At 42.1% G+C, this 20,941-nt stretch overlaps 1 protein-coding gene across 1 annotated transcript; it reads right to left on the reverse strand.

Annotated features, from left to right (window-relative positions):
* Nucleotides 1-2,181: 2,181 nt before the first annotated feature.
* LOC137440467 (trifunctional purine biosynthetic protein adenosine-3-like) lies at nt 2,182-20,190 on the reverse strand (the record flags this gene model as incomplete). Its single annotated transcript, XM_068136715.1, is given in 17 exon segments — nt 2,182-2,554; nt 4,080-4,210; nt 4,783-4,914; nt 5,251-5,454; nt 7,165-7,317; nt 7,659-7,907; nt 11,893-12,004; nt 12,006-12,074; nt 12,076-12,093; nt 12,636-12,734; nt 12,736-12,746; nt 13,983-14,077; nt 16,623-16,854; nt 17,449-17,617; nt 18,219-18,304; nt 18,756-18,843; nt 20,065-20,190. Coding segments are annotated over 17 exon segments (2,190 nt in total), but the record flags the coding sequence as incomplete, so codon positions are not given.
* Between the last annotated feature and the right edge of the window lie 751 nt (nt 20,191-20,941).

Genomic DNA, 20,941 nt, shown 5'->3' on the forward strand with positions numbered 1-20,941 from the left:
AGACACACCCAGAGGAGCACAAAAGTCACCATGTGAACAATACAGGCCACCCAAAGAGCTGCAATGCAAACACCAATCAGCCTGTAACTGGTGTGAGTAACTATGACTCTCTTAAGGAGGAAGGGTCCTGAGCAGTCGGGATACCTTACTCTGGACGAAGTCATAGTTACAACTGGGCTTAGCTGCAGAGATCACACCTCCTAGCGGTCCCGCCGGATGCCCTTTGTGGTAACCAAGTTGATCTCTGCCCCAGTCTCCCTATCAGTCAACTCGCCACTGACTGGTAGTAAACCTGGCGAAACAAACTGGCGTGGCAATTTAATTGTCACACGTGCGCCTCGCCCACGGCATGGTGAGTTGGGCAAAGTCAGATGCTCTTTGAGGGGAGAGTATCTGGCCGTGACTACCCTCACAAGGATTTGACGGACGGATGTGACACGCCTGATGTGACAAACCAAATGTGGGAACTGGATATGACTTAAGCCAAATGACGGTGTTGCAAAACACCCGATGGGGGGGAATGGCGCCCGCCTTCTCCTACAGTGGGAACTCGTAATGATTATAATATCATGACGCCGTCACGTACCGATGAACGACATCTAATCGGTAACGCTGTCCTAACACCTGGACTGGGTGGACGGGCCACCCTTACTTAACCCGGAAAGTGACATACTTCGGTATGTTCGAAAAATAACCGTGGCTGAACCCAAAGCAGAACAAACACTGAGAAGAGCAACTGCCTCCCTGTGATTCAGGACTCTGAAAGAATCAGGAAGAGATAACAAGAGGAATGCAACAACTGGGCAGGGGGGGAGAGCAGCAGCCACTGAAGTAGGCAGAGGTGTTAAGCAGCCCCTAACAAAAGACTAGAAAAATGGTAAACGATGACACTGTGAACACTTTGGACAAACAAGAGCTGAATCTGCCTGTGAAACCTGGTACCCTTGGATGCAGACAGCTCCTGGGATGTCTGACCAGAAAACTGGCAAGGTCTTGTTAAGAGGAACTGCCTATTGCCACCCAGATTTGCTGGTTTATAAGCAGCCAAAGTAGCTCATCCCTTAAGGGAAGGAATTCTCATTGCCTGGATGCTCTCCTCTTCCCAACCAACACCTACTGTTTAGGCAAAAATTAGCTCTGCACTTTGTGTCTACAGACATCTGAAGTCTTCACAGCCTTGTTTTAAAACATTTTTCTACTGAATCAAAGGATACAGGACCTGCATTTGCCCTTGGCTTCCATAAACCTCTGGGGAAATTATCTTTTCAGTGACAACCAGTGATAGGACAAGGCAACAGGTGCAAGCTGGGACATAGGAGGTTCCATGTAAATGTAAGGAAAAAACTTCTTCACTGTGAGGGTGACAGAGCACTGGAACAGGCTGCCCGGAGCGGTTGTGGAGTCTACTTCACTGGAGACATTCAAACCTGCCTGGATGTGTTCCTGTGTGACCTGTTCTAGGTGGTCCTGCTCTGGCAGGGGGGTTGAACCAGATGATCTTTCCAGGTCCCTTCCAACCTCTGTGGTCCTGCTCTGGCAGGGGGGTTGAACCAGATGATCTTTCCAGGTCCCTTCCAACCTCTCATACTGAGCCAGCAGTGTGCCCAGGTGGCCAAGAGGGCCAATGGCATCCTGGCCTGCATTAGGAATAGTGTGGCCAGCCGGAGCAGGGAGGTCATTGCGCCCCTGTACTCTGCTTTGGTTAGGCCACACCTTGAGTCCTGTGTCCAGTTCTGGGCCCCTCAGTTTAAGAAGGACATTGAAACACTTGAACGTGTCCAGAGAAGGGCAACAAGGCTGGGGAGAGGCCTTGAGCACAAGTCCTGTGAGGAGAGGCTGAGGGAGCTGGGATTGTTTAGCCTGGAGAAGAGGAGGCTCAGGGGAGACCTCATTGCCCTCTACAACTACCTGAAGGGTGGTTGTGGCTGGGAAGGGGTTGGTCTCTTCTCCCAGGCAACCATCACCAGAACAAGGGGACACAGTCTCAAGCTGCACCAGGGGAAGTTTAGGCTCGAGGTGAGGAGGAAGTTCTTCACCGAGCGAGTCATTCGGCATTGGAATGTGCTGCCCAGGGAGGTGGTTGAGTCACCGTCCCTGGAGGTGTTCAAGAGGGGATTGGACGTGGCACTTGGTGCCATGGTCTAGTCATGAGGTCTGTGGTGATAGGTTGGACTCGATGATCCTCGAGGTCCTTTCCAACCTAAGTTATACTGTGATACTGTGATACTCTGTGCTTCTGTAAATAAAACCCTGCCTTTCTCATCCTTTTCCTTCCAAGATGGGAAGAGCCTAGTTTCCTGCAAACCCAGAATTAATTTGGTCTCTTTTCTGTATTTTTCTAATTTTCTTTTCCTGAGGATAAGCTATAAAACCACTTATGTTTAAATGCATACACCACTGTGCTGTGCTTACCTTCCCATTTTTTGACAAAAGGACCTGACAGTATTCTCATAAATCCAGCCAGGCAGATCAGTTCCACTGAGAATTCCTGAAGGACTTTGTCAACTGCACTGTCAAATGCAGTGCGGCTTTCATACAGCGTATGGTCAATAACCTGTGGTAACCCAAAAGACAAAGACATACAGATGTGGTGTTAATTTACTCTAAAAGCCCTAAGAGCACAACGAAATGGTACCCTGGAGTAGTAAAAAAAAAACAACAACCAAACGACCCAAAAGTAAATCTCCACCTGTGGCTTGAGCAGAGTGCGCATCCACAGCAAGAGCAGCTCACAAACACATGCAGCTAACACCCAGACCTGCAATCTTTATTCACACAAAGCAATCACCAGAACAGCCAAGAGATTTGGGGATTTTTAGGCCCCAGCATTCTGACACAATTTGACAACCCACAAACAGACATCATTAGGACAGCCTGAAGTTTTACAATGATTTGTAACGTGAGTGAACTCACTTTAAGGCCTCTGATAGTTTTAAGCAGTTGAACCTTGTCAAAAGTTCTATCACAGAATCTTGAAGGAAAGGCTAATCACAACCTCATGAAACAGCCCCTAGTGTATAAGGTCAACGTGCTTGAGTTATGTATTTTCCATCCAGGATACATCCCCCTAATTTAAGCAGGAAGAAGGCAGTGCTACATGACTTAAAACATCCATGGTCTTTTAAACAGAGGTACCTTTTAATCCCTATCAAATTTACTATGGGAGTTTTGAAAACCCAGAACTTGTTGGCTAAAAAGGTGGCAGAGGTCACTAGATATAGAGCCCAGCTCAACACTGAGCTGAACTCTGCCAGCAACTACCAGGTAATAACCAGCACACCACGTACTCAGCAGTGCCTCTGTTTCACCACTCACTCTCCATCTCAGCCACTGAAACCATCAGATCCCTCAGACTATATAGTTTTCCTTTATTAGATGTTTATTCTCCCCTTGCATACTATGGATATATTTCACTTGTGATCTTTGTGTACTCCCAAGTAAGAGACAGCAGTGCTAACACTCAGATCCTGGTACTATCTGAAGTTGGTAACAAAGCTTGCACTGAGCTCTATGTCTTTAGTTATCTGTGGAAAGTGACTGTAAAGTGCTCCTCAGAACAGCAGCATTTCACACCTGTAGAACAAATTACTTCACAAAGGATAAAGAAATGCAGTGCTGGATCTGTAAGGGAAGCACAGTTTGCTTGGAATATCCCAGAGAGCCTGAGGAATACCCAGGGAGTCAGTGAAAACTTGACCTATTTGATTCAACTGAATTACCATGCCTCATTAGCATAGAATTTAAAAAATGAATTCAGATAAAACAGATTGTCACTTTAATGTAAATACAGTTCAATAAATGCTAAGGTTTAAACTGTAACTATGAAGGGCTTTTTCTGCTGGTTTAATGACTGTTCTCCAGAACATCAGGATTGCTGGCAGGATCTCTTGAGAAGGAGAAAAGTAAGCATTCTGCTTTCCATGTTAGGTAGCTTGCCCAAAGGCATGAGTTGATGACAGACTGAAAAAAACAAAAGCTAAGGCTTCCTAGTGAAATAGTGAAAGCCACTATCTCACAGCATCTTCCTGCTACAGTCAGAGATAAGGGTATCTGATGTTAGAAAGATGAGGAACACTTACCCTTGTAGGAATACCAGCTCTTTCAGCTTTCCTTAACCCTTCCACACCAGCTTTGTTAGAAACAACAAGCACTATTTGTGCAAAGCTGGTTTGCTTCTTTGTGCTATTTATGAGGGCTTCCAGGTTTGTGCCTATGAGTGGGAAAATAATTCATGAGTTGTTCCTGCAGACTAAATACAGTTAACAGCTAGAAGTGGGGCTTAAGTAAGCAGCAGTGTGGGCGAGACCCAGTCCAAACCCCGCTGACGTTAACAATAATCCTCTTTTAATTGATCATACTGGGAACTGAATTCAACAGCTGGAGGCTCCAGGGCTTTTACTACCAATTACATTTGTAAACTGCAATTTATGGAATTGGAATGATGGTCTACATCTTAACAAGTGAGAATAATGAAAGCACTAGGAGTGTCTACATAGCAAGAAGAAATTCTGCTGCTGTCCCTATAGTGTAATGCAGTGGGTGCTTGAATCTAGAGATGTGCAGAGGTTGTAGACAAAATGAACAGTCAGTTTGCAGCAGAGGTTAAAGATCGCTCTGCCTGTGATTGAAATTAATCCAAGGGCAAAACTCTGTTACTGAAAGCCTATTAGAAGCCTATCAGAGCCTCCATGGAGAACTGCAAGGACTTCAGAGATTTTAAACCTGCTGAAGTTCCTTTCTCAAGAGTCCATTTTACACTGTAGTAAAGAACATAACTCTCACCTGTTCCAGAGATAAGGACAGCAACCTTCACTTTGTTTGTTTGGATTTTGCCTTGGATATGGCTGTGCACAGAGAGTGACCTATTTGCTTGCAAGGCTTGAAGCAAATTATGGACTTTAACATGGTCAGAGCCTGAATACATACAAGAAGAAAAAAAAACCCAAAACACCACAATAAAATTACACATAAATAATGGGAGAAGAGAGCAGAAAAGCAGCATGGCAAGGGATTAATGACATTACTGTACTTCTCATTATTTATTTATAGCCCTGGTGACATCTGACATTGCTAAGCACGTGTTCTGTGACTAAGACTGAAGTCATGAGAACTGCCATTTTAATACCCTTTACAAAAAAAGCCATGGAGGTGTCAGTTAAAGAGATTTCCAACTACCCTCCATGGAGCCTCACCAGCTATGGGATTTAGCTCTGCTTTTTTTGTTTTGAAGGAAAATTAAAATTTAACAACCTTTTTGTAGGGAGACAACTTTGCCAATCAGCCAGGCTGTCTCGTGTCTCTGTATGTCCTTAAGGACCTGCTGAGCCAGCTCCTTCTGAACTACCAGGACAGCACCGATCCCGCAATTAAAGGTCCGTGTCATTTCGTCCTCAGACAGGTTCCCTTCTTTATGGAGCCAGCAAAAGATTTCAGGAATCTTCCAGGTAAGAGCATCTGAAGAGAAAAATACCAATGAAGAGTGGAAAGCACTACCAATAGACAAATACTGGAATTATCTGAGCATTAAGAGCAAAGATCTGGATGGACCACACAAAGACCCACAGCAGCATTAGCTTCAGTGAAATTGGCTTGCATGCACAGAAATTTTCCTTCATTACTGAGTAAGACTTGAGGGTAAAAGAAGCATCACTCTGGGAGGTAATCAATCACACTGCTTGCCTGCAATCTGTTAATCAGTAATTAAAAACAGGCTCTGAGGCAGTCTTTGGAAAATCCTCCTCTTGAAGGTGACAACCCTGCTTCTAGAGAAACTATTGTACCAGAACTATAGCCTTAAAAACCATCAAAGCCTCATGCTGCCCTCAATTCCAACAAGGTAAGGATGACTTCCAGCAGCATCAGAAATGCTTCTGGACAAGCCACTGTAAAAGAACTCCAAAGACAGTGTAAGTTTCTTTCTTGTCTTGTTGCCTTTAAAATGGTATTATCCCTATTCATATACCTGGCTGTCCACTGGGGAAAAGTGAAAGAATGATTTGCATGCAGTTCTTGAGTGCAAAACTCAGCATCAGTTCCTTTATTTTATTCTACAACACAATGGACATTGCACATAGCAAGTCATTTACTTTTCCATACTCCACCTTTCCTGCAGGTGAAAAACTCTTTCTAGCATACCTGTTGAGATGGTGGTGAGGCTTATTTAAGGTAGGTTGAGGAGCATGAGAGGTACTTGAGCTGGTCACCTTACCTGAATGCTAATTCAAGACTTAATGAGTCTCATTTCATTAGCAATAATTTCCTAGGTTGTTGAAAATGCTGACAGTTCACTTTGGATCACTTTGAAAGTAGTTTTATTTTTGCAGGGATGGATAGGATTTCCTAAAAAATCCAACCCAAAACACCATCAGGGGAAGTGAATTCAATGGGAAGCAGCCTTGAGATGACCAAGTGTTTTGACTGGCTCTGGTTCAGGCACAAGGAGAAATTCAGAAACAATGAAGAAAAAAAGCAAACATTTCCAGATAGGCAACTCTAGCTCTTACTGTCCAAGTCAGCTTGGACGGCCCCACATACACAGGCTTCCACACCAGTCCATATCAACATGAAGATGTTTCCATAACATGCTGGTTTGGGCTGGCATGGAGTTAGTTGTCTTCATTATATCTAGTATGTTTTAGATTTGTGCTGAAAACAGTGTTGATCTCATGGGGATGTTTTAGCTGTTGCTGAGCAGTGTTTATCCAGAGACAAGGCTTCTGCTTCTCACACCATCCCACCACTGAGCAGGATGGGGATGCACAAGTTGGGAGGGGACACAACTAGGATAGCTGACCTGAGCTGATCAAAGGGATATTTCATACCATATGATGTCATGCTCAGCATATAAAGCAAGGGAAAGAAGGAAGGGGGCACATTCAGAGTGATGCCATGTGTCTTCCTAAGTAACTCCTGGGCATGATGGAGTCCTGGAAATACCTGTACACCTGGCTGATGATGGGAAGTGGTGAATGAGCTCCTTTTGCTTGTGTGCATGGCTTTTGCTTTGTCTATTAAACTGCCCTTATCTCAACCAACCAGTTTTCTCACTTTTGTCCTTCTGATGCTCTCCCCCATCTCACCACACTGGAGTGAGCAAACAGCTGTGTGTGGCTTACTTGCCAGCTAGTATTAGACTACAACACATAGCTTTTCTTTTTATCTCACCTAAAATGACACCAAAGGACTCTGGGAGAACTCTGGGGATGTTTTCCAGCAAGCCCCCTCCAGTGATGTGGGCATAGGCTTTCACATGGCCGGAGCGAAGGACAGGCAACAGAGTCTTGCTGTAGATTTTAGTTGGGGTTAACAAAAGATCTCCTGTAGATGAAAGAGGATGAAAGATGATGAATTACAGCAAGGAATGAAATGTTCATCAATAAAAAGGTGAGTAAATCTCAAAATATTAATTTGCTGGACACTTGCAAGCATTTACTAGATAAAACCACACCCCACCCCCACCTTTAATTTCTTTCCTGCATATGTGATTCATAGAATCATAGAATCAATAAGGTTAGAAAAGGCATGTTAAGGGATGCAGTAATATTTTAGTGGTTTAGAAAAGTTACAAAAGTAAAGGCACAGACAACACAACACTTAAGTGACATTTGGCTATTCAGAAGTTTAAGTCCTAATACAAGAAAGTGCTTTGCAAGTGGTACCTAATGTCTGGTCACCGGAGGTACCAACTGGAGAAGAGAAATCCAGCGATGACTTTTCCACAATCTTCCTTACAAGGCTGTACCCATTGCTATGAACCCCCGAAGAAGCTACTCCAATAACCACATCTCCATCAGTAATTCTCTCCAGCTGGGGCAGCATCTGCCCTCGCTCCACTGCACCAACAGCAAAGCCAGCCAGGTCGTACTCCCCAGGCGGATACATGCCTGGCATTTCAGCAGTTTCTCCACCTGTTGAGACCAATAAAAAGAGAGGGATCCAAATGTCAGAACTCATTTGGTCTAGAGAGGGAAACTTGATGTGTTTGATACAGCAAATGAGCATTTACTGCACAGTCTAAAGTTTTCCAAACAAGCATCTTCATGCTAGCCCCCCATATCAGGGAGAAACTCTCCCCAGCTGTCCACACAGCCATCTCATTTTTCCTTCAAACTCCTCTGCTGGTTACAATGTCTACAAGAAGAAAAACTTGACAATGATGATGTTGCCATGATATTATGACCTCTGCTCAACATGCTAACCTAGAGTACAGTCTTGTTTTGCTTTTGCACACATCAGGACTTGTTCAATAAAAAAATTATTCTGTTTCCAGAAAGTGTCCCTGAAGAGGCTCCAAATACACCTGAATGGCAGTGGAAGCTCAGTGCCTGACACCACTCAATCCTAGAGTCTCTGGAAGCCTTTCCAGGTTTCTACATTCCATTACTATAACCAACTTTAAAATCAAGGTTCCTTTGCTTAGATACATCTGTTTAAATCTATAATTAATGTTTGTGCAAACCCATGCATGTAGAAAAGCTTTTCAGTACCTCACCATCAAGCGGTGTGACAAATTAAAGGTGGTTGAGCTGAATATTCAGCTCTTGCAGAAATGCAAGGTAGCAATTTAAGAACATGCTTCAAATGAGAACTTTCTGAGGTGATAGTATACAAAGACAGCTCTACATGCAATGTACATGCACAGTGAAATGAGTGTGTGAAGCTGGACCCCAAACTGAAATTGATTTCAATGATCCAGGCTATGAAAAAGCATTTCCTCCTTAGGTTCAAAGTTACTGCATCATCTCTGTCCCTTCTCTTCCAAAAGTGCCAGATATGTGCAGAAGAAATCAGGGTTGTTAATACATTCAAATTTATTTCTATGCTAGTACAAAAAGATATTTGCTAACCAGCTAAAAATTTGGAGAAATTATTGTCTAGTAATTCACAGAATGGTTTAGGTTGGAAGGGACCCTAAAGATCATTAAGTTCCAATCCCCTTCACTAACAACATTCAAAGCCCTCTGTAGTTTTGCAGTCTCCCAACTGGAAATAAAATCAGTAAATAATACCATAGCAAGATGTCATAGAACAGGTACTTATGCTGAAGTATGAATGGTTTGATTGTACTTCATAAACTGAGATAACATCTTAAGACAAATATAAAGCTAACAGTTCATGCAGAAAATATTAAACCAGAACCTAAATAAACAGCCTCTTGTTCCAAGCTTGCAAGCTACCTCAGAATGACACACTCCCACTTAGAAGGGACTTTTTTACTACCTTTCTTAAAGAATTGGGGAAAAAAAAGGAAAGAAATACTCTATCACCAATTATAAAGTGATACTTGAGCTGTCATTTTTAGTCTTAAAGGTCTTATGAAAAAACCAAAAAAAGGTAATTCTCCATGTATCACAGTATCACAGTGTCGCTAAGGTTGGAAGAGACCTCGAGGATCATAGAGTCCAACCTATAAACACAGACCCCATGACTAGACCATGGCACCAAGTGCCACGTCCAATCTCCTCTTGAACGCCTCCAGGGATGGTGACTCCACCACCTCCCTGGGCAGCCCAATGAGGAACGACTCTCTCTATGAAGAGCTTTCTCCTCACCTCGAGCCTAAACTTCCCCTGGCACAGCTTGAGACTGTGTCCTCTTGTTCTGGTGCTGGTTGCCTGGGAGAAGAGACCAACCCCTTCCTGGCTGCAACCACCTTTCAGGTAGTTGTAGAGAGCAATGAGGTATCCTGGCCTGCATCAGGAACAGTGTGGCCAGCCGGAGCAGGGAGGTCATTCTGCCCCTGTACACTGCACTGGTTAGGCCGCACCTTGAGTACTGTGTCCAGTTCTGGGCCCCTCAGTTTAGGAAGGATGTTGACTTGCTGGAACGAGTCCAGAGAAGGGCAACGAAGTTGGTGAGGGGTTTGGAACACAAGCCCTATGAGGAGAGACTGAGGGAGCTGGGGCTGCTTAGCCTGGAGAAGAGGAGACTCGGGGGTGACCTTATCACTCTCTACAACTACCTGAAGGGAGGTTGTAGACAGGCAGAGGTTGGTCTCTTCTCTCAGGCAGCCAGCACCAGAACAAGAGGACACAGTCTCAAGCTGCACCAGGGGAGGTTTAGGTTGGATGTTAGGAAGAAGCTCTATACAGAAAGAGTGATTGCCCATTGGAATGGGCTGCCTGGGGAGGTAGTGGAGTCACCATCATTGGAGGTTTTCAGGAGGAGACTTGATGGGGTGCTTGGTGCCATGGGTTAGTTGTTTAGGTGGGTTGGATTGGTTGATGAGTTGGACGCGATGATCTTGAAGGCCTCTTCCAACCTGGTTTGGTTTATTCTATTCTATTCTTTATTCACCCCTGAGCCTCCTCTTTTCCAGGCTAAACAATCCCAGCTCCCTCAGCCTCTCCTCATAGGGCTTGTGCTCAAGGCCTCTCACCAGCCTTGTTGCCTTGTCACCACAGACCTCATGACTAAACCATGGCACCAAGTGCCACGTCCAATCCCCTCCTGAACACCTCCAGGGATGGCACTTATTATTGAAATGTATTATGCACTTTTATTACAGATCTCAAAAGGAAAAATGTATACATTGAGTCTTAACATCTTGGAATATGCTCATCTTAGTCAAACAAATCTCTGGCAACTCTAATTTTGCAATCAGTTTTGTAAGTAATGAAATCTAGTTTATCTAATTGTGGCATCATAGATTTGTCAAGGTTGGAAAAGGCCTCAAAGATCACCTAGTTCAAACCCTCCTGCCATGGGCAGGGATACCTCACACTAGATCAGGTTGCTCAGAGCCCCATCCAGCCTGGCCTTAAAAACTTCCAGGGATAGGGTCTACACCATCTCCCTGAGAAACCTGTGCCAGTGTCTCACCACCCTCATGGGGTAGAACTTCTTCCTAACATTCAATCTGAATCTACCCATATCTAGTTTTGCTCCATTCCCCCTAGTCCTATCACTTCTGGGTCTTATGTAGTGAGCTCCAGTCAAAGCTTTTGTGGCATTCCTAAGGACATTCTTGGGCTTTCTGGTTTTATGAAGCTTGTGGGAACACAACAGCTGTGAGATCTCTCCTTTCCCGCCACATTTGGTTAAAATCGGGCAAGCAGTGGAAAGGATGGTATGTACACACACACGGACATGTGCATGCACAGGAACCTTGCTTTTAGAGGAAAACCTGAGGCTTTCTTTTAGGATAAAGGATAAAAGTAAGCAAATCTATTTGGCATGTTTTAAAATGGACTTGAAAAATACAAAGAATTGTTAGTTTTCTGCTAGTTATTGTCATAAAGGGAAAGATACAAATAACAAAATTGATATGCAAATTCCTGAGCTAACTGCAGCATTTGCAGAGTACTCTCTCCTTCCAGTGGGTAGTATCATAGTATCAGTAAGGGTTGGAAGGGACCACAAGGATCATCTAGTTCCAACCCCCCTGCTATGGGCAGGGACACCCCACACTAGAGCAGCCTGGCCAGAGCCTCAACCAGCCTGGGCTTAAACACCTCCAGGGACAGCACCCCAACCACCTCCCTGGACAACCCATTCCAGGGCTTCACCACTCTCATGGTGAAGAACCTCCTCCTCACATCCAGCCTGAATCTCCCCACCTCCAGCTTCATTCCATTCCCCCTAGTCCTGTCACTACCTGGTATCCTGAGAAGTCCCTCCCCAGCCTTCCTGTAGGCCCCCTTCAGATACTGGAAGGCCACAATTAGGTCACCTTGGAGGCCTTTCTCTTCTGCAGACTGAACAGCCCCAACTCCTTCAGTCTGTCCTCATAGGATAGATAATTTCTGAAAGCAAAGGCATGTGATGCTTTGGTTTTTTTTTTTTTGACCCCACTAAGATTCATCAAATAAGTTAGCAAAACACACACATTAAAACCAATTCTAAAGATACTGCATAAGGTTTTTCATATCTTTCAGAGAAGAGTGTTCATACCCAAAAGAGCACATCCTGCTTTTTTGCAAGCTTCAGCTATTCCTGCAATGACACCCTGAGCCACTTCAACGTCAAGTTTGCCACAGGCAAAATAGTCAAGGAAGAAGAGGGGGTTCCGCTCCTTGGGCCAAGATGTCATTAACACACATGGCAACCAGGTCCTGACCTATGGTGTCATGTTTGTTTACACTCTTGTGCAATCTGCAAAACAGGGAGAGAACCTGCTGGTTAGCTTTGAGAAACTGAAACACAAGCAGAGACTGCAATGGAAGGGGATGGAAATCATGCTGTTCCTCTAGATGCTTCTTGAGGAGCAGCTTAATGGGACTATCAACTCTGTGAGCCTCTCCTAGCATTTTATCTCAGGAATTGTTACTTAATTGGCAAGTACAAAAGGCACTTTATGTAAGTGGGGCTGAACTGGAAAGGGTTTTATTGCAGTTTGTGTAAACACAAGAGAAACCACGTAATTAAATGTTTTTCCCCATGAGCAATCTTTTTGAAGGTGGAGATTCTACCCTAATGAGAAGTCCCCAGTTACATACTTAATACTAAAAACGAGTTATTTTAGTCACCATTTCAAGTATGGCTATTTGCATGCCAGAAATTAAACATGTATTTCATTCCCTTTTTAGAAAGAAAAAAAAAAAAGGGGGAGCATTTTGAAAGACAACTGATACTCTCTGTTAAAACATTTTCCCTTCTGTGCTATTTTCCTTCCTTTATACGGATTTTCACCTTACCTTGAGTTTTGTGCCAACGCCATCAGTTCCAGATACCAAGACAGGATCTGTGTAACCAGCTGCTTTCAAATCAAAGAGGCCAGCAAATCCTCCAAGCTCCTGCATTGCAGCCTGCCAGCCAGAAAACAGGGATAAACTCAGCCACATTCTTACTTTCAGGAGTCTCTCCAGGATGCCCAACAAGAATTCTTTCTGATGTTTGCCAACAAGACATTGCTTTGCCACCAGGAAACTTCTCTCTGACATTTAAAGCTCTCTTCACAAAGGGCACAGGAGCTCCTAATCTTATGTTTGCTTTGTCTTTTGTTTTTCTTTAATATTACCTAAGTCTGAAAATCTAAAACCTTTGTGATTACACATTCAGTAATTACTGTGACTGGTATGTTGCACTCTTACACTTAGTATTTTTTCCTGAAAACCAGAAGAATAATTCTGGTAACAGAGAGAAGCCCACTGCTTCCTGACACCAAGATGACAGGCCTTCCAACTGAAGGGTGATAGGCATTTCCCCATTGAAATGTCTTATGTGTGTTAATACTGCTACTTATTGAAATGCCTTATGTTTGTTAATACTGCTACTCAGAGTGTATTAACACTCCTTGCTCTTATGACTGGTTGTGATTATGTAAGTATGGTAGCCTTAAAACTGAAACTGGTTAAAATCCTAAGAGTGAAAGAGGGGATGAGTAAGAAAATACTAAGAAATGACTACTTGTACTAGTGCATGTATCTGTAGTTTTTTTTCTCTAGCTGTTATCTGACATCATTTGAAGGTTCCCAGTAATTTTGAAGCAGTAGTTATTCGATACATTTAAAACATAATTCATTTATGAAAAGAATTGCAAGGACTTGCTAAAGCAAGATGTGCCTGAAATCACAACAACCCAACGAATGCCGTTTTAACCAAGCAAAAGAGGTGTCTTCCTTATCTGCCTTCATTGATACATTGCATCTTGGAGGAATTCTACATCTTGACACCTCTCAAAGCATTAATCTACACAAATTGTGTAGTTCTCTGTGCAAGAAACAATTATAATCCATGTGATCAAAAAATGGCACTAAATGGTATGATTTTTGCTCACAGTTATTATTTTAGGGTGCTGAACTCTATTCTCTAACATCCATGGCATTCAGGAGTTAGAGTTTAGAGTCATTTGGGGAAGAGAATCTGTAAATTTAGAGAAGCACATTTTGAAGCAATCACAGGCATTTGCTTACTGCAGGTTATTTCTTGTGTAATCTAGAAACACACAGAACACAAAAAATATGAGCCTATGTATCAAGATCAACTGATAAATCTCATTGCCATGGCCTGACTGTAACAGGAATAGAAGGTACAAGACTTACCTGACCTTGATGTGGCTGCAGCCAGGGGCTTAATTTTCTGAACTAATGTATTCCCTGCTGCAATGTCTACCCCACTGTTTTTGTAAGTCAGGCCTCTGAAAAAATGTTTAAAGAAAAGAGAAGTTACAGCAATTGATGACCAAATGTACAAACATGTGTTTTAAAAACAATATTTACTGCTTTAAACTCACTAAGGGAGCTCACCATTCAGAATTCTACTCTGCTGTACAGAAAGCTTGTTCATATGAAATGATTTCTAAGTATTCCAGGCAGGTTCAATGGCTCAAAGGTTAATCTTTTTGCTGTTTGGAACCTGACCTCAGACATGTATCTGAGGATAGAGATTATTACACCAAAGGAACAAAACTCTACTGAGGTGTCAGTAGTATAGTTCAAATGCTCAGTGTATACAAAAACGCACTGCTAAATCAGAACAACTCAGCACTGTGCAGGATCAAGCTCAAGCTAGCCTTTCAGACCAGAAGCACCACATAAATCAATAGTCTCTAGGATACTTTGAGTGTTCTACAACTGGACCTTAAGGGCTGGTTTTCCTTATCACCTGGAATGATAACGTCACAAAACCATCCACACCTCATTTTCACTTGAATGCACCTTCTGTTAAAGTATATCTTTTATATTTTACGTTAAAAGACCCAAGTTCCATTTTAGGAATCTAGAATGAATTGTCCCCAAGCTCTGGTTGCTATACACAGCCATAAAACAGAGAAAACAGGCTTAGGACAAACCTGTTTACGTAACTTGTCTGTCCATAATGACTAAGCGGGGACCATGCCATATTTCCAGAAGGACCTTTCATTCTGGAGATAGTGAGTTTAATGACCTCTAATTACTAGTTGTACCAAGTGTATCTCAATCTAGTTAAGCAGTTGTTATTTCTATACTGTCACTGACACAGACTAGGCTACCTGGTGCAGTTCTGTTTTAGGTTCATACCTATTTTAGCACTCTTAGTGGTGTGATTCAGCATTAAGTGAAACACACTTGTGTCTTTAATATGCCACACACTTGATCAACAAGGACAAATACAACAAAACAGCTGGCCAAAGAGCTGTGCCACCAGGAAAATACAAAGGTATCTGCATTCACATTGTATCACTGCTCAAAAATTTGCATGAGGAAAAGTAATTATAAGGAGCAGTTGCTCAGCCTGTGAATCACTCAAGGAAATACCAGCCCTGCAGCAATAAGAGAGCAGTCTGGCCCTCACGGTCTGAACATTATAAATGTTCACCATATTTTCACCTTACATTTAAAAGCATGTTACCTACTTGGATTTGCTGAATCAACTTCTTAATTCTTCAATTCTTAAAAAAATACTTTAAAATTAAATAAATATTCTGGATATTTTCACATGGTGAAATGCATAGATAGAGCTTAAGCCTGCAAGGCTGCCAAGAAGAGGTGTGTACCCAACTTTACAGAGCAAATCATTACCTTTTCTTAACTGCGTGCAACACAGAAGCCAAAGTCAAATGTGCCTGACTGTCTGTCCTCCTAATCTGAGGGTGTCTGAGCAAAAAGTGGTGCAGACTGCAGGACAGTGAAGCAGCTGCTGGCTGTAAGCAGTTCCTAAGACCTTCTTCATGAGCTAGGAATCCTCACAGCATATGGGCACTCTAGTCAAGACACTTGCTGGCTACAGTCCATGAACTCAGTGGCTTAAAGAACTGTTCATTGAAGTACCTTATTCTCTTGCTTCACACACTCTCCTAATTTTTTTCTACAATACAAGTTCCAGTTACACACTTTCATGAAAATTCCTCAGAATGTGCATAGTACTTGAGAGAAAGAAGACTGAATACGAAGGCCCTTGTTCATTTAGTAAGTTTATTGATCATAATTTTACAATATACTAAAGAGTATACACTGTAAGCAAAAATGGAACTCTTACTAATATGCTTCATAGACTACAAATAACCTATGATCAAAGTTATGTTTTGAGCTAATGGGAGCATTGGCAGGCAGATATGCTTCACATTAGGTAAAAATAGTCTAAAAACCTGCAGGAAGCTCTCACTAACATTAGAGAGACAGTAGAAAACAATGCTTAAAAAAAAACCCACACCCATATAATCTCAAGCCTATTAAACTGAATAGTGGGAAAATAAAAGGAATAATGATAGAATGGAACAATAAATCCTACCCATGTTGTTAGCTGGCTGGATTGGTAAAATGCATGCCCCAGCAAGCTAGGTGTAGATTTTAACCATTTCTAACAACTCTAGAATGAACCAAAGAATAGCTCAAACTTTGTCCATCTCATGATATTAATATTAGACCTAGGGACAATACCAATCTAGAGCAAAAGACATGGTTTAAAGCCCAAGAACCAGAAGTTCACCTTCCCTAAAACAGGCAGATAAAAAGGCACAGGTTATTCCCATATGCTTTTCACTGTAGCACAGCTCACAACTTGGAAGAATAAGAACAAGGATGAGAGAGCCATCAGAAAGCCTGCTCCTTCCTTGGCTGGTTTTGCTTAGATGGCTTTCAAGGGTGACAGTTAAAACTTGTCTAGAGTTATATATAGTAACAACATCATATTGTGTAAAATAATGACATCTTTAGGTCCTTTTTACACCAGTTATTTCCATTTCAAGTAGTTCAAATATCTACCTGGATTGCCTCAGGAAAGCTATAGCCCGATAACCAATGTCCTTTCTATAAATGGCACCCTTGAACTGTATGGCTGCTACTCCCTTGTTGGCTTCTTGCAGTGCTGTCATTAGATCCTCTTTAATAGCAGTTACTGTAAGGACTCTTCCTCCACTAGTCACCACTTTGCCATCCTTCAGGGCTGTGCCTGCATGGAACACCTCCAGTCCTAGTTGCTTAGCCCTAGAAAGTCCTGTGATAGTAATTCAAGGAAATAAATGCAGAAAACACAGTTGATTAGAACAGTCTCGATTAAATTACAGATGAAGAGGTATTCAGCACTTATTGACTGTGTCTAGAAACCACAACAGAATTCACTGTGATCATGCATGCAACTAGGTATAAATATCTAAACCCTCAATTTTTTAGGGGAAATAAATCTGCTATTTGTATGCTCACAGACAGAGGAAGAGCTGAAACATCTGCATACAACATCTAGTTCCAATTGGATGGCACACTGACACAGACACCACAGAGCAACATGATGGAAGAATCAGCCCAGAACTACTATTTTACTGTAACACACATTAAAGAAATACTACCAAACTTCACAATGTAGCATGCTGTTATGGTTTGGTCTCAACCCACCATACATGGAGAATTGGAAACGTGATGGGTGCAAAACCAATAATCTTTGATGTGTGAAAATTCACTCATCTCTTGCTGACCACAGGAGGTAGTTTCTAAGAATCCAAGTTACACTGACTGACCTTCATCTGGCACAAGAGAAAATGGAGGGAGAGCAGGAGAGGACTCAGGGTCCTGTGGGTTCTTCTGCTGTACTTACCTGTTATTTCCAAACCCTTGGGATATGTTCCTGGATACCCTTCGCTAGCCATGACCACCGTCACGGCTGCGCTGTCTTCAAACCAAACTGGCATGGAACTGGACAGCTTTTTATTGACAACTGCTTGCATAACTTCATACAAATCACTTTTCAACAGGGGAAGAATTACCTATAAGAGCACAGATTAGCCAATTAAAGAAAACAATGTCCATTGTTACATTTTCTTCATTGACCTTTCAAAAATGCTAATGCAACTGTAAAAACAACATTAAACAAGGATGTTCATGTGCTGTATTTTCACACACCATCTACATACCTTTAAAAATACTCTTCCTTAAAGATAATTTCTAAAGGTAAAAGAACTGTTACATGTGGGGAAGAAAAGTTGGAGGCCAAAAAAGCCTATTTGTTCTGAGGAATAGAAATAAAGAGGTTTGCTACCCCAGCTCACGGGGAGTAGAGAAAGGAAGGTGTGTGGTGGTTTACTTCCTTAATAAGTAAAAAAGATAAATATCTAATTCTATTCCAGAGAAGATAGACAAGTGTTGAATTTCATTCAAGGTTATTCCTGCAAAGCCCATAATTGAGTATTACCTGATGAAAGCTTCTCTGGAATGGAACAATTTCATAACAGATCTACTCTCTTGAATAAACAAAACTCTACATCTCAGTGCAATTCATCCAGAAGTTAGTTAAGAATAAAGGTAGATGGCAACAGACTTTTCTCCTTCCCATAATGCTGAACTCTGGCTACCTACAAAATAACTCACCTGACATTCTGGGTCACCAAATCTGCAGTTAAACTCAAGAACTTTAGGTCCATCTTTTGTAAGCATTAATCCAGCATAAAGTACACCTAGAATTAAAAATTATATAAAAAGCTAAGGAACTCCACAAGCCCTCCTTTGGTTGTTTTTTTTTATCCCATCTATCCAAATAGTGTTTAAAAAGGATGCCCCCTGTGCTCATTTAAAGGTAGGATGTTACTACTCCAGAAGTGTTAAAAATAAATCAGGCAGAAATAGTTGTGATTATAATTTTGCAGCTGATTCTCAAATGCTTGCCTTTCTGCTCTTCCTTACTCGACATCCACCATTAATGAAATTATACCCAGTGATTTCAGTGGACTCTGAATCAAGCCACTGACACTAAACCCAGTTATCTAATAAATCAGGTATCTCCCTTAACTTACAGTGTGTGTTAGCCCCAAAAGAAGGCAGTGTAAAAAAGTCTTTCTCCTTACGATTAAAACTTTTTGTACATAAGTTTAATTAAATTAAAATCAAATTAGGAGCTTTTGAACATACCAAAATAGGGGACACCTTCTTTCCTCATGCCATCAACAGTTTTCTGAAGAACAGTATCTCTTATTTTCTGCAGTAAATCTTTAGAAATCTAATAAGACAGGATGAGAAAATAGTGTTAGCAAGAAGGGATTTTTCCTCCTGTGGTGGCCAGCATTTTTAAGAACCAAGCAGGACAGTTGAGTGGTCTCTTGCTCACTCCAAAACATTTTATACAATGGAAAGCTAGTGATTTTTTTTCTCTCTCCTCAGACAATGTATCACAGCATTAAAACAACCACTTGCATTTGCATTATGCACTTGCATAAGAAGGACATCGAAACACTTGAACATTTCCAGGGAAGGGCAACAAGGCTGGGGAGAGGCTTTGAACACAAGCCCTATGAGGAGAGGCTGAGGGAGCTGGGATTGTTTAGCCTGGAGAAGAGAAGGCTCAGGGGAGACCTCATTGCCCTCTACAACTACCTGAGGGGTGGCTGTAGCCGGGAAGGGGTTGGTCTCTTCTCCCAGGCAACCAGCACCAGAACAAGGGGACACAGTCTCAAGCTGCGCCAGGGGAGGTTTAGACTCGAGGTGAGGAGAAAGTTCTTCACCGAGCGAGTTGTTCGTCATTGGAATGTGCTGCCCAGGGAGGTGGTGGAGTCACCGTCCCTGGAGGCATTCAAGAGGGGATTGGACGTGGCACTTGGTGCCATGGTCTAGTCATGGGGTCTGTGTTTATAGGTTGTACTCGATGATCCTCGAGGTCTCTTACAACCTTAGTTATACTGTGATTTCTTCAGACACTTGTCCATGCTCAGCTCTACATGTGCTATCACTCCCACTGACTTCAATGCAAAAAAACATTTGCACAGACATACTGGAATTTAGAGAAGGCCTCCTGAAGATAAATGATCCAATTTTATTTAATAAACACAATCAGAGAAGTTCCTTGCCAAACAGAAACTAAACTACCTTAAGCCACAGTAAAACTCTATCATTAGCTTAGCTCAGCACAAGATAAACATGTGGTTTCAGGCGCTTGGCTTGAACGATCAGCATTTCGCAATACTTAAAAAGCCAAATCAAAATACGAGATTGTAGAAATTAAAACACTTCCACCCTAAAATTAAAAGTCACTCAGAAGAAATTCTCTTTAGAGAAGCAAGTTTCTTCAGTTATGAATCTTACTTGACCATGCCTATTTGAGGCAACTCTTTCCATCCACAGGAGCCCACTCTCTCCTGTTTTTCATGGTGGAACTAAAAATTCACCTATGCTTTCAATAGCAGAGCTGTAGGACAGCTGTAGTGAAACAACAGTACAAGTTTACCTGAGGTGCTGGGGAATAAGCTCCCATCCCACCAGTGTTAGGGCCTTCATCTCCATCCATTAATCTCTTGTGGTCCTGGGCTGGAGGCATGGGAGCAATTGTGATGCCATCAGTGAAACACAAGCACTAGAAAACAAGGACGATAATCGAAACTCCAGTGTATAGTTAAAATTGAAGTGCAAATAAAATTTTCAGTGTTGCAAATGGATGTTTAAGAGTGTAAGCTCTGTCTCTCTGATAAAAGAGCCCTACAGTATTCTAAATGTTGCCATTTTCCTTCAGTGCCTCATTCTGTATGACCATCCTACAGAAATTACTTTGAATAGAACACATAAAATGTTAGAAGCTCAGCTCAGTAGTTGCACTGAAAAGAAATACTCAAAAAAAAAGAAATACTTAAAAATAATTCAAATAGTCCCCAGTGGAAGATACTTCTTCCCTCTTTCTTCCTCCTCCCCTGCCTGGAAGGAAGGCACCACATTTCCTCTTCCATTTCCTTTTCCTTTTAAATAAAACTATTTATTTTAAAATGATTCACAAATTATTTGTATAGCAGATGCTTTTATCCTTAGTATCTTCATAACAACAAGCCTCCTGGCATCTTCTGCAACTGGATGATGATGTTCACCATTTGGACTACTACTAGCAGCACTACCTAGAGCATGTTTCATGATGCTAATTAAAAAAGCAAGCAAGGATTCTTCTGCAAAACCTGAAAATGCCAAAATATTAAAAGCTACAGTCATCTGTGGAAGGTGAACTATTTTGACAGGCAAGGCAAGCAGTATGTTTTCTTCACTGCTGTCAGACACCATAATACAACCCCCTTTAAACTGCGTGATCATCTTAGTGTGTTAGATCACAATAGGCCTGCTAG

The sequence above is a fragment of the Melanerpes formicivorus genome, unplaced genomic scaffold (assembly GCF_026170545.1).
Source record: "Melanerpes formicivorus ecotype bairdi unplaced genomic scaffold, bMelFor1.0.p_v2 SCAF_3046, whole genome shotgun sequence".
Taxonomy (NCBI): Eukaryota; Metazoa; Chordata; class Aves; order Piciformes; family Picidae; genus Melanerpes; species Melanerpes formicivorus.